This window comes from Lissotriton vulgaris, chromosome 3_1 (assembly GCF_964263255.1).
Source record: "Lissotriton vulgaris chromosome 3_1, aLisVul1.2, whole genome shotgun sequence".
In the NCBI taxonomy this organism is placed as follows: Eukaryota; Metazoa; Chordata; class Amphibia; order Caudata; family Salamandridae; genus Lissotriton; species Lissotriton vulgaris.
Genome location: NC_141689.1, coordinates 347,593,944 through 347,606,140, shown reverse-complemented (window position 1 = coordinate 347,606,140; position 12,197 = coordinate 347,593,944). Strand labels below are relative to the sequence as shown.

Genomic DNA, 12,197 nt, shown 5'->3' with positions numbered 1-12,197 from the left:
TGGTTTCCTTGGACAACCTGTCACCAGATAAATCTGGTGACCGGTTTGGTAGCTGATCCCCAGGCTTTGGCCATGGAAGATGAATCGGCCCAGTGGAGCTGGGTCACAGGAGCTTTGAACAACATCTGCCCTGTAGCAGAAAGGAGCGATCCTTTGAGGTAGCCTGGGGAGTTTACTATTGTCTTGGAATATGTCTGGTTTGGATCATAATGAGATTAAATAGAATTTTTTTAACACTATGAAGCCTTTAATTATGTGCTTACAAAAAAACTTGATCTTGCAAAGTGTTTGATTGTGGTGGCTATTTTGTCTTTTCCTGTTATGCTAATTGCTCTGAAAGGGGACATGCTAGTGGGGGCGGGGGTGTCTCTATTCTGCTTAAGAACTCTATTAACCGGAATCGGAAGGTATTCTGCCATTCCTCAAAACTTTGTATTTGCTTGAAGTTGGCATGTTAGGGAGACTACGGCAGGTCTACTTTCATCCTCGTGGAAAATCCTGTATATACCTCCTGGGAGAAAGTTTGACCATTTGTTGAGTGTACTTTTTTTATTCATTCATGATATAGCCACTAGGGAAGAATGCCACCTAGTGATAATCGTGGAAGACTTAAATATCAAAATCTCTATCTCTGCTTCGGAGATTGATGCCAACACTGATTAAGGGGAAATTTGGCATATACCTGAGATCTTCTCATTCTAAATGGGAGAGTTCCTGTCAACAAAGCAGCTCAATTTACGTTTCACTCTCATCATACTCAGAGTCCCTTAGACTATGTGGTTGTCTCTTATTAAATATTTGGGGCTTGTGAAAATCTATTTGTCCTCCCGTTGGTATGGAGAGACCATAGTGTAGTGGGTATGACAGTGGCTTTTGATCTACCTGTACTGGATCCTAGGAATTCTGGCCTGGGTATGGCTGTCTCCAATAAAGCAAATGGACATTCCTTTTGGACGTTAAAAAATATCTCTGAAAAAAAGTTCAAAAGTGAAGAGGGCTTATGTAGAACAGTGAGGTAATGCTCACGCTAATGTCATTCAGTATTTTGAGGCCCAAATGGAAGAGATACGTAATTTAAGCTCTAAATCTGTTGGCCCTTACTTGACTAACCAGGGTATGTTTTCATTGGAATAATTAAATCAAGAAATTAATTGACTAGTCCGAAAACAGCATATACAATTCTCTGTGGGTCGACAGCAGGAAATCGGTCATCTTAAACGATTAAGAAGCTGCCGTAAACTCAGTGAAAAGAGAAGGGAGTACGACTCTAAGTTTATTGGGTTGGGGGAAGCTGCAAGGGCTAAAGATTCAATAAAGTATTGGCACTTGATTGCGGAATATTATGATTCAAGGCAGAGGGCTCTGCCTATTCCTATCCCAGAAAAGGATTGGGTGGGTTATATTTCCCTATTATATAAAAACAGTCCAGTTGTTCCTGTGACGATTGGTGTGGATGAGTCTTCTCTTCTTGAATTTGGTCCCTCTGGGATGAAATAGTGGGTTTTATAAAGAACGCCAGAACATCTGGTGCACAAGGTCTGGACGGAATTCCGATTGTGCTAATTAAAAAGGAGTCACCTGCATGGAGAGCTCTCTTAGCACCACCGTTTAATAATTGTTTTCAAAAAAGAAAAATTCCCCCTTCTTGGAAGGGTAGTATTATAGTCCCTTTGTATAAAAGGGCCCGAAATTCAGACGGAATGCACTGCTGGATGCTTCGGACAAATTATTTGCTAAAAGCATATTATGTCATCAGCCACAATGGGCCCATGACCAGAATATTATACCACCAGAACAAGCTGGTTTCAGAAATAAACATAGAACCTTGGACAATATTACTGTCCTTCAGACCATTGTAAAGAAATATGTTTTTTGTGAGGCACGTCAGTCTATACTGTATTCTTTGATTTCTCCACAGCGTTTGACAAAGTGATTCGCCAAACGCTGTGGAGAAAGCTCCTTTATCTTGGTATACCACATCACCTTTTGGGTCTTATTACAGAAATACATACAGATACCTGGTGCCAAGTTTTAATGGGAGAGTCGCTGGGGCTATCGAGTTAGATTAAAACATATAATGGGCTTAAGCAGGGCTGCCTGCTGGCCCCTCTTTTGTTTTCTCTATATATATCCTATCTCCCCGGCGTCTTGAACTCAGTGAGGGGAGGATGCCCCCAGAATCGATACAAAGTCCGTTGGTTCTCTATTATATGCGGATGACGTGTCCATTTTTGATTTAACGCCTAGTGGTTTGCAATGTCGCCTGGATGCCCTGACTAAATATGCAGAAGCCCACTTCTTGAAAATTAACTTTGCCAAAAGTAAGATCTTGGTTTTCCGCAAGAAAGGGCTCAGAATAACGAGATGTTTTAAGTAGATGTTGAGGTCTGAAAAATTGGAATCAGTTGATTCTTATTTATATCTGGGAAAGGTTTTTTCAAAAACAGGGCGAGATATAGAGCATATATCAAACTTTGCATAAGTAGGGCTGTCTCCCTGGCTAGCGCATTAAACAGATTTCATAAGACTTGTTGGAGACGCCATTTTGGCCATGTTCTGTCAGTTTTCAAGGTTAAAATTCCCACTTCATTAACATACGCTTCTGAGGTACTGGATGTGAAGCATTCTCTTTCATTTGACAAGGCCGAAGGTCGAATCCTGCGCCAAATTGGTAATTTAAACTCTCTGGCTGCCCCTCATGTTTTACATCTCGAACTTGGTTTATTATGCTCATATACTTTATCCCTGGCAGCAGTTCTGAGGTGGGGTAATTCCCTCTGGGGGGATGAGGGTACTCTTAGGGCTGTGCTGAGAATGGAAATCTTTGATAAACTGAAAGAACTATTAACATTCTTTAGGTCCTTTGCACAACCAAAGTCTGCATTGAAGCTGTTATAAAGAAGCCTGCAACCTCTATCATTCTGGTCAGAGGTATTGCTTTATCAGTCCAAGTCTCGAAATGAGGTGGTCTGTGGGAGCACCCTGGGGAATAAACCACATCCCTATTAACTTGGATCCTACCTCACGGGATTAGAAGGTTGATACTCTTATTGAGAATAAACGTATTGCCCCTAAGAGAAGTTACCAGCATTTGGGATAAAATGGAGAGGAGAGAATTTGTGAAATGTGTTATTTACAATCCAAGAATTTAACCATATGCTATTTGTGTCCACAGAGTTACAAAGGGCCAGGCATATGTTTTTAAGACCACTATTTATTAAATGTAATATTCATTCTGCCCAGGAGGCCCGTTTATTTGTTTTGTCCCCACCAAATGAAATGGTTTGTTATAGGATATATCAATTATTTTTTTACTTTTTTGGCTATTTATTAGGTAATTTTTCCCTATTTTGTTCTTCACATTATTTTGATGGTTGGATATTTGATTGTATACATGTTTTAATATTTCTCCTTTTGTTCCATAAGAATGTTTTGATTCATGTATCTATTTATCTTTCTTGCCCACCACACAGTATGTTTGATAAAAGTCTTTTTTAGCAGGCAGCCATGTACAAAGGAAGAATTACATATTGTATGTAAAGTATTTCTTGTTTAATCTGTGTGTGTATTTTTGTGGACCTCTGTAGGAGTTCCATATCAAAATAAAGACATGAATTTAATAATTAATTGGGTGGTGATATTAAGTTCTATGGCCTTTCACATTTAAGACGGGTGGCCATTGTGATGGTTAGGTAAATCAGATATACAGTACACTCATTATACTTTGGTATGTAGGTTGTATGCTTGTACTTCTGTAATTTATAACGCTCAAATCTAGCCACTAATTCAAGAAGAATTGCTGTTTAATCAGCTGGAGGGTGGAGGGGATTGTATTGTAATCTACAGGGTGAGAGTAGGGATGGCTTTATTATAGGGGTATAAGCCGGGAAAGCAGCCATAGGCAACATGGAGGATTGCAGATTTAAGAATGGGAAAGGAGTATGTAGGAAGATTGCAGAGGGATGAGTGAGGCAAGATGAACAGGGAGTGGAAGAGTTTGAAGAGGTAGGGACTCTTCAGGTGGGTCTGACTGCTGGGTGCTTACTCTGCATAGAGGTATTGCGCGAAGAGAAGAGTCTAGCTTTGTCCAGAAATGGAGCATAGATGGGGCCTCGCGATACGACCTGGTTGGAGTGCTGCGCTTGGTATTTTAACCATGAGTTGATAAATGCATTATTCTGAATGCAAGGCATCATTGGATATGTGCCGACAGCTCCTGTAATTTGAAGTTAGTATTTATGAATGAGTTGCTAATTATTGTAAATATGAATCTTTATTATTTATCAGTAGAATTCGCATGATAAGCTAGACTTGTAACTCAAGTGCATAGTAATTTTGGTAAAGAAATAGGGTCTAGTGGCTTAGTTCTTCGCCTTCAAGCCAAGGGACTTCATTCTAGTTATCGACTTAAGCACTTGAGCAAAAAAATTGGTTTCTGGAAAAGGATCATAGCTTCCTGTGAACTAGATTGTATATATATGCAGAGTTCTTTTTACAGAATCGAATGGTTGAGGTCCTCCTTCTGCAATAAAAGTAGGTTTCAGTAAAGCTCCCTTCTGCTCCTTGATGTTAGGTTTGTGCTACATCAAGCACCAAAATAATAAAAAAAAATCATAATATTTAATAGCATTTGATCCGTGTATACATATCCTGCCAGAGACAACGTATGTCACACAAAATCCATCTACTGATACCCTTACACCAGCAATTTTCATAACCTCAACACCTCATGTCATAAGCGGAAAGGTGGCCTTGAGGTTTTGGTTCACAGATAGGATAGAGGAAAAAACTTGTGTTAGAGAAATATGTGTTTGGCATCAGTGCTATAAACAGTTGTGCAATACAACATGTGAACTTTAAATTAGTACATTTTTAATTTGGTACCTTTTGCTCTTTCCTAGTGGTGGGCCTAATCCTGGCCATTTTCATCCCAATTGCTGTTGCTTTGCTGCTTGGCGTTGTGACCAGTACCATCTGCTATCGGAAAAGAGAATGGTAAAACTCATTTTAACATGTTTGTGTTTCATGTCTGAGATTTTAACAATTTTTTCTTTGACGGGTTCTTTGAGTGCATAAGAACATTCCTTGTCTTTATAATTTCTTTTGCTGTGAAATGCATGTGGCGAAGAGAAAATGAGACTGGATAGCTTACTCACCCTGCCCTTTGCAAAAATAGTGCATTGCATCTTTGCCAGCTTCTTGCTAGTGAGCAGGAGCTTCTTTACACCGAGCAGCTTCAGTGAGCCACTGTCATCTCGGACTTCAAAATTGTGGGGGGAAATCCAAAAAAGTATGAAGTTCCGAACTGCATTTTTCTTTCGTTGTGCTGTTCATTTATTGCAAATGTATTGAGTTGTTCATGTTGGAGTTTAGTGAAAATATACTTAGAGCAATGTTCTAGTGCATCGTTGTATCAAGGAACAGTGCACAGTGGTGGAGAGGGTTCTCCTACTGTCTTACCCTTCGAATGCTAAAAAGTAAAAGCCTGCACAGTGGAGGAGAGGGTATCTTTGCTGACCAACCCACTACGATCTGATGATGAAAGAAGATGTCATGGTCTGGGATGCTATTGCTGTGCAACCTGCACAGATGTGTACTTTACTGATATGATCCACTATTTTGCACATAAATAGACGAACAGGGGACATTTAGGGAACAAATATTCAAGCAAAACACTGGTAGATCTGTTAGCACCATTCTACAGTTACAACCATTTTTTTTATTGGTGTTGATTTCAGTATCCGATTAGTATCCGATTAGTCCAGTCAGTAGTACTAGAAACTGAAAAGTGACTAAAGCGTAAACAGATGACATGATTCATAAACAGAGCATCGTAGCATACAAATTAGCGAGTAGAGGGTAAACATTCCAGTTGGTGCTCTGCCTTGAGGCTGGCGTGGACGCGGGGATACTCACATTTCCAGCGTTCCCTGTACTTGAAAGAGGGGCTTAGCACTTTTTAGCGCATTCTCGTGTCCTGCAGCTCGGGCGTGGCCCGGGCTAAGAGCAGGGTCATCTGCGTTCAACAGAGGCCAGGTAGAGCCACCCCTCTTTCACTTGCAACAGACGTTGCCCTGTTTTATGGTTATGGGAAGTGTAAGAACTCTTGTGCTTCCACGGCTACTTCCCGTTCTACTACCAATGGTTCCACTTTGGGTCGTTTTTTAGTTCACGCAGTAGGGGTTGTATGCAGGGATATTGAGCTGGTTGAAAGGGGACTTTCACTTGTCAGTGTTGCTCTCTCGTGTTCAAAGATCTCTGACCCCACACAAACTTATTCTTGTTAGGACATTAACAGCTAGCTATTCGTATCAATGTGATAAGCACAGTTGTATTTGAGCCTTGCCACTTTTTTTTTTATTTATAAGTTGTCATTATTTTGTACTACGTCCCATTCTGAGTCAGTTCCCAGATTACTCCCAGTTAAGTGTAATAATCCCATACCACTATGCAACAGATTATTCCCTATGCAGAGTTTTTAAGACCTGAATTGACTACGACCCACTTTTTTTGGTTCCTAATATGATTCCTCCTGACCTTTGTGTACTTTGTCCGAAAATCCCTGCGCTGTCTCTCCAACTGTGCTTTCTGTTTTCACATGAAGTATAGTTAGCTAGAACATTGCGGGCTGACCTAAAAAATATGCGATAAAGCTAAGGCTTCTTTTATTGACAGTTTTTACATTGTCGTTCTGCAGGAAACTTGGTCTGTTGTGGATCCCATTTATAATGGATATTTTACAGGTCAAGGAGAGCCTAGGGGGAACTTTCGGTATGGTTTAAACTTGCTCTAAATGTTAAAATCATCTTATTTGATCTGAGCAACAATGGGGTTCTTGTATTGTCTGAACACTGTAGGAAAGAACTTACTTTATTAAAATTCATTTTTATAATGATGATTTTTCATAAATTAACATTGCCAATTTTTGAGTATTATTTAACCTCATTGATACCTTGCAGACTTCATCCAGTGTTCCTTTTTCGAAACCTAAATGGGCGATTTGTTGGGAGTTTAATGCTAGTTAAAATATTTAAACTAATTAAATGACTCTTTCTCATATCAGAACTTTTCAGCTATTCATTCTGCCTGTAAAACTATAGAGGGACTGAAGTGGGGAAATTTATCTTAGAACACCATCTGGTCAACATAAACAAAAGGGTTGCCTTTATTTCATCCCTTATTCTTACTTTTTTGAAAGAGGATGTTCATCCACTAAAGACTATATTTCTATATTTTCTTATCGAGTAGTCTTTTGAGTCACCTGTATTCCTGCAGAATCATTAATATGAATATTTGAGACCATAACCCTTAACTGCCAAGCTGGTAGCTCCCACTCTGTGTCCATTAAGATTTCTAAGACACATTCTAATCTGAGACCCCACGATAACAGTTTGTGCCTTGTGTATAATCTACCAAATCCTGTTGTTTTTTAATTTTTGCCTGCACAGTGCTTGCACTGTACTTGAGAAATCTATTGTGTAATATAAGCTTAAAAGGGACTTACATCCTGCATCCTCTCTTTCCTGGCTTCTCATTGGTGCCTGTGCGTGCCACTCACCTTTCCTCCACTTCAATTGGCTGAAGCATATTCTCCTGCATTTACCAATTTCTTTTCCTCGTCTGCATCTCTTATGATAGTTACCTGCCACTGAAATACTGTTAACATCCGCTTTGGTGGGACTATATTTCCATAAAGTTATACCTTTTACTCTTGCAGCATATTTATATAACAGTTTATCACCTGGAGAGATTAAGTGGTTTGGATAGAATCACAGGATGTTGCGTGGCGCCACTGAGACTCCGACCGGTATCCCCAGCTTTGAATCAGCTCTGGCTGCTGCGCCACATCCTCTCCACTCCCATGTTATCTGTCAGGGAGCGCTTTCGTTTTTTCGGACGATGATTGATGAAAACAGCTCTTTATTCGGGACATAGGCGAAACCTATGCATTACCAATGCTTGTTTTTTTAGCCATATTAAATCTAGAAAGTCATCCACTCCAAGCTGGTTTAATGCAACATACTCAGCTGCAAATGGCCAGCTGAGAAGTGCCTTGTCTGCTAAACCTTTGTCCGCCAGCCTAGTAGCCATCTGTCGCAAAGAATATAAGTGCTCCCTAAAGGATAGTCGTAAGGAGATTAAGCATACTAAATGTGAAGTTTGACCACAGACTCAAAATTTTAAAAAACTAGATATTTGATTGCAACCATCATAAGACATATATTGCTTGTTAGTTCCCATATACCAATAAAGGAGTGAGTTTTTCACTTTTCTAATATGTATTCCTTACCGATCTGTGGCTTTGTATGTTCTCTGTTGGACGGATCACACTCCTATTTCAAACTAGAAGTGGATCTCCAGGTACTAGTTGTAGTTTTGCATGAATATCCATCCTACAAGACCCCCGGACCTAATGGTATGCCTAAAGACTTATTTGAATGTAATGCCGTTAACAACCTAAGTGTGAAAAATGTGTCTTGTTCTTGGTCCAGTTCCATTATTGTCCCTATTTTAAAAAGGGAAATCGTGCAGACCCACATTACTATCTGCCCATATCCCTAATAGAATCAACTGTAAAGGTATAAGGTAGTCACTTTTAATAGAATTAGGTCATAGGCTAATGAGCATGGGGTTCAGAGCACGTTCCAATATGTGTTTAGGGTGGGTCTTGGTAAAATGGCGCAGTGCTTAAATCTCCATTTTATCATCTGTAAACATACCCTGGCCTAGCGTTGGTCACTGTACCTTGCTTTTATTGAGCTCTCCAGTGCCTTTGCCAAGGTTAACAGATCTAAGCTGTGGCCAATGCTCTTAGGTATGGACTAGACCCTAAATTGGTTTGTTTACTCTCAATCATGCATCCTAACCTATGTGCTGGGATAGGTTTGGTGCCAATAGCAGGTGTACTGAGAGTGGGGTATGCCACAGTTGTATCCTAGTACCTCCCCTTTTCATTTTGTATATAAACGGAACACTGCGCTGGTAGAGCTATCACAGGATGTGTCTAAGACAAATCAATCAATCAGTAGATTTGTAGAGCGCTACTTGCCCCCTTTGAGGGTACCTAAGTGCTGGCAGTGTCCAGTTGATTAGCTGTGTACCCAGGTCTTCAGGGACTTTCAGAACTCTGGAAGAAATTGGGAGGTCTGTAGACTAAAGGGTAGCTCATTCCATGTCTTTGCTTCTAGGTATGAGAAGGAGCGACCTCCACATCGGTTATGTTGGATGCGGGGGTGAGGGGTAGAGAAAGGGACACAGAGCGGTGGTGTCTGGTGGGCTGATGGAAGTTTAGGCAGTGGGTCCAGTAAGCAGGTCCGCTGTTGAGTAGGGCCTTGTATGCATGGGTCAGTAGCTTGAACTGGCATATTTTCTGTACAGGGAGCCAGTCGAGTTCCCTGAGGTAAGGAGTGATGTGGGAGGAGGAGGTGAGCTGCGATCTGTGTATAGAGAGCATTGCCACACTCCAGTCTGCTGGAGATGAGGGCCCGGGTGATAATGTGTCTCGACTTTTGGGGTAGCCATTTGAATATTTTATGATGCATGAGAAAAATGAAGGAGCAGGAGTTAGAGTTCATCTAAGTTGTCATGGTTTGCCTAAAGTCCAGGATGATGCCTAGATTCCTAGTGTGGTCATTGGCGGTAGGAGTAGGTCTGAGGGCCACCAGGATGTGTCCCGTAAGGAGCTTTTGTGTCTGAAAATCAGTACCTCGGTCTTGTCCGTGTTGAGCTTTAGATAGTTGTCCTTCATCCAGTTGGTGACGTCTGTCATGCAGTTTTGGAAGTTGGTCTTGGTGTTGGTGGTGTCTTTGGAAAGAGGGAGAGGATGAGTTGTGTGTCATTGGCGTAAGATATGTTGTTGAGTTAGTGGGCTTTAGCGATGCTGGCCAGAAGTGTCATCTAAGTGTTGAAGAGGGTGGGTTTGAGTGAGGATCCTTGGGGTACTCCACAGATGATTTCCATGGGTTCAGAGATGAAGGGGGACTTTTTGTGTTCTTCCGGTGAGGATCGGGGCGATACCTCTGAGAACAGCTCCTTGGATGCTTATGTTGAGCAGCCTTGTGATGCGTGTGTGGTGGTAGGCTGTATCAAAGGCTACCGAGAGGTCTAGGAAGATCAGAGCCGCAGTCTCTCCTTGTTTAAGTAGGGCCGGGATGTCGTCTGTAGCCGCACCGCAATAAGGGCTGTCTCTGTGCTGTGGTTGTTATGGAATCCATATTCGGAGGAGTTAAGTAGGAGGTTTTGTTCCAGATGTGAAGAGAGTCGTTAGTAGCTTTTTCTTCAATACGTTGGCCGGGAACAGGAACAAGGGAAATCTGTCTATAGTTGTTGAGTTTGATGCGGTCTGCCTATGGTTTCTTTATTAGGGAGTTGACTCCTGTGTATTACAGGTCCTCAGGGAAGGTGGCCATGGCAATTGAGGTGTTGAACAAGGCATTGAGTGTGTGGCTGATTCTGGCTTTGCCTGTGTTAAAGATGTGGTGAAGGCATGGGTTGTTTGGGGCCCTTGAATGTACCAGTTTCACGATGGAGGTGGTATCCTGTTCAGCGACCTGGCACCATTTAGTTAGTTGGATGTCTGTGGTGGTAGCGGGGTATTGCTTGAAGAAGACGGTGGCCTTAGGCTGGGGTTTGAAGTTTCTGTAGATGTTGGCGATATTGTTGTGGAAGAAGTTTGCAAAGTTGTCGCAGAGGTCCTGTGCCGGTGTAATGTTTGTTTCACCTGAGAGGTTGGAGAATTCCTTGACAATGTTGAAAAGTACTTTTCTTTTATTGGAGCTTAATCGATGCTTGAGGCTATCGCTTTTTTCTTAGGTTTTCTTAACTGTCTGTAGTAGGGACTGAGGGCCTTATCGTTCGTGCCCTTGTTGGTGGGCCATCTTCTTTCCAGTTCAGCGGTTCTGAGGGCTTCAATGCTCCAAATGGCCTGCTTGGTGGACCTCCTGTGGGTGTTGTTGCTGTGGGAGTGACGCTGTTGGCGCAGTGCTGATCCAATTGTTGACGTTTCTGATGTTCTGGTCTAGGTTGTTGGAGGAGATGGGCTTGGTTGTGTTGAGGGAGTATCCATGTGTCTTTTGAGACCTTGCTCCAGCTGCTGTGGGGGGCGTTGGGCAGACTGGGGCGGAGGTTCATGAGCTGGTGATGTTGAGATGGACGATGTATTGGTTGGTCCAGGTGAGTTCCATGGTGTGGCTGTACCTGCTTTGGTCACTGGAGGTGAAGATGGGGTCTAGCGTGTGGCCTGCGGTGTGTGTGGGGTCGTGGACTAGTGGGGTGAGTGTGATGTTCATGCCGTCGAGGAAGTTGGTGGTGTTAATGTCATTGTGGTCGTTGAGATGGAAATTTAGGTCGCTGAGGAAAATGTAGTTGTTGGAGTCTATGGCGATGGAGGCATTGAAGTTGCAGATGGCTGCACCTGGTCCTGAACGACGGTAGGCGAGGGTGCCCCTGATGGTGGTTTTGCTGTCCGTTTGGATTCGGACATCAAGGTGTTCCGTGGCTAGGGTGATGTTGTCATTTGTTATGGTGCATTGGATGGATTCCTTGTGTATGATGGAAATCCTTCTGCCAGGCTTGTTGATGCGGTTGCAGTGGGTGATCGTGTATCCTTCAGGCATTGCAATGGCAATGTTAGGTGCAGAGATGGCATTGAGCCAGGTCTCGGTGAGGAAGTGCACGTCAAGTGTGAGGGTGTAGATGAGATTCCAATTCTCGGTTGTGTTTGCATAGTGAGTGTGTGCTGAGAAGGGTGCACGCAAATTGGTGTTTTTGTTCAAGTCAAGTCAAGTCAAGTCAAAAATTTATATAGCGCGCTACATACCCGGAGGGTCTCAAGGCGCTTGAAGAAGGGTGGGGAATTACTTGTCAAATATCCACGTTTTAAGTTGTTTTCTGAATGCTAGGTGGTTCTGAGTAAGACGAAGGTGAGTGGGAAGTGAGTTCCAGGTTTTAGCTGCCAGGTAGGAGAAGGATCTACCTCCCATGGTGGATTTGTTGATGCGAGGTACTGTGGCAAGGGCTTGGTTGGAGGAACGTAGCTGGCGGGAGGGGGTGTAGAAGGACAGTCGTGTGTTGAGGCATTCGGGTCCGATTTCGTAGAGTGCTTTGTGTGCGTGGGTTAGGAGCCGGAAAGTGATCCTTTTATTGACGGGGAGCCAGTGGAGGTTTTTCAGGTGACCTGAGATGTGTTCTTTACGTGG

At 42.5% G+C, this 12,197-nt stretch overlaps 1 protein-coding gene across 2 annotated transcripts in view; it reads left to right on the top strand.

Moving 5' to 3' along the window:
- Positions 1–12,197, top strand: part of LIFR (LIF receptor subunit alpha) — a 611,573-nt gene that overhangs the window by 581,590 nt on the left and 17,786 nt on the right. For both annotated transcript variants that reach the window (XM_086960553.1, XM_086960554.1), the window contains exon 19: positions 4,902–4,995. In XM_086960553.1, the coding sequence (XP_086816679.1) occupies positions 4,902–4,995 (94 nt within the window). The remainder of the gene's footprint in view (positions 1–4,901; positions 4,996–12,197) is intronic.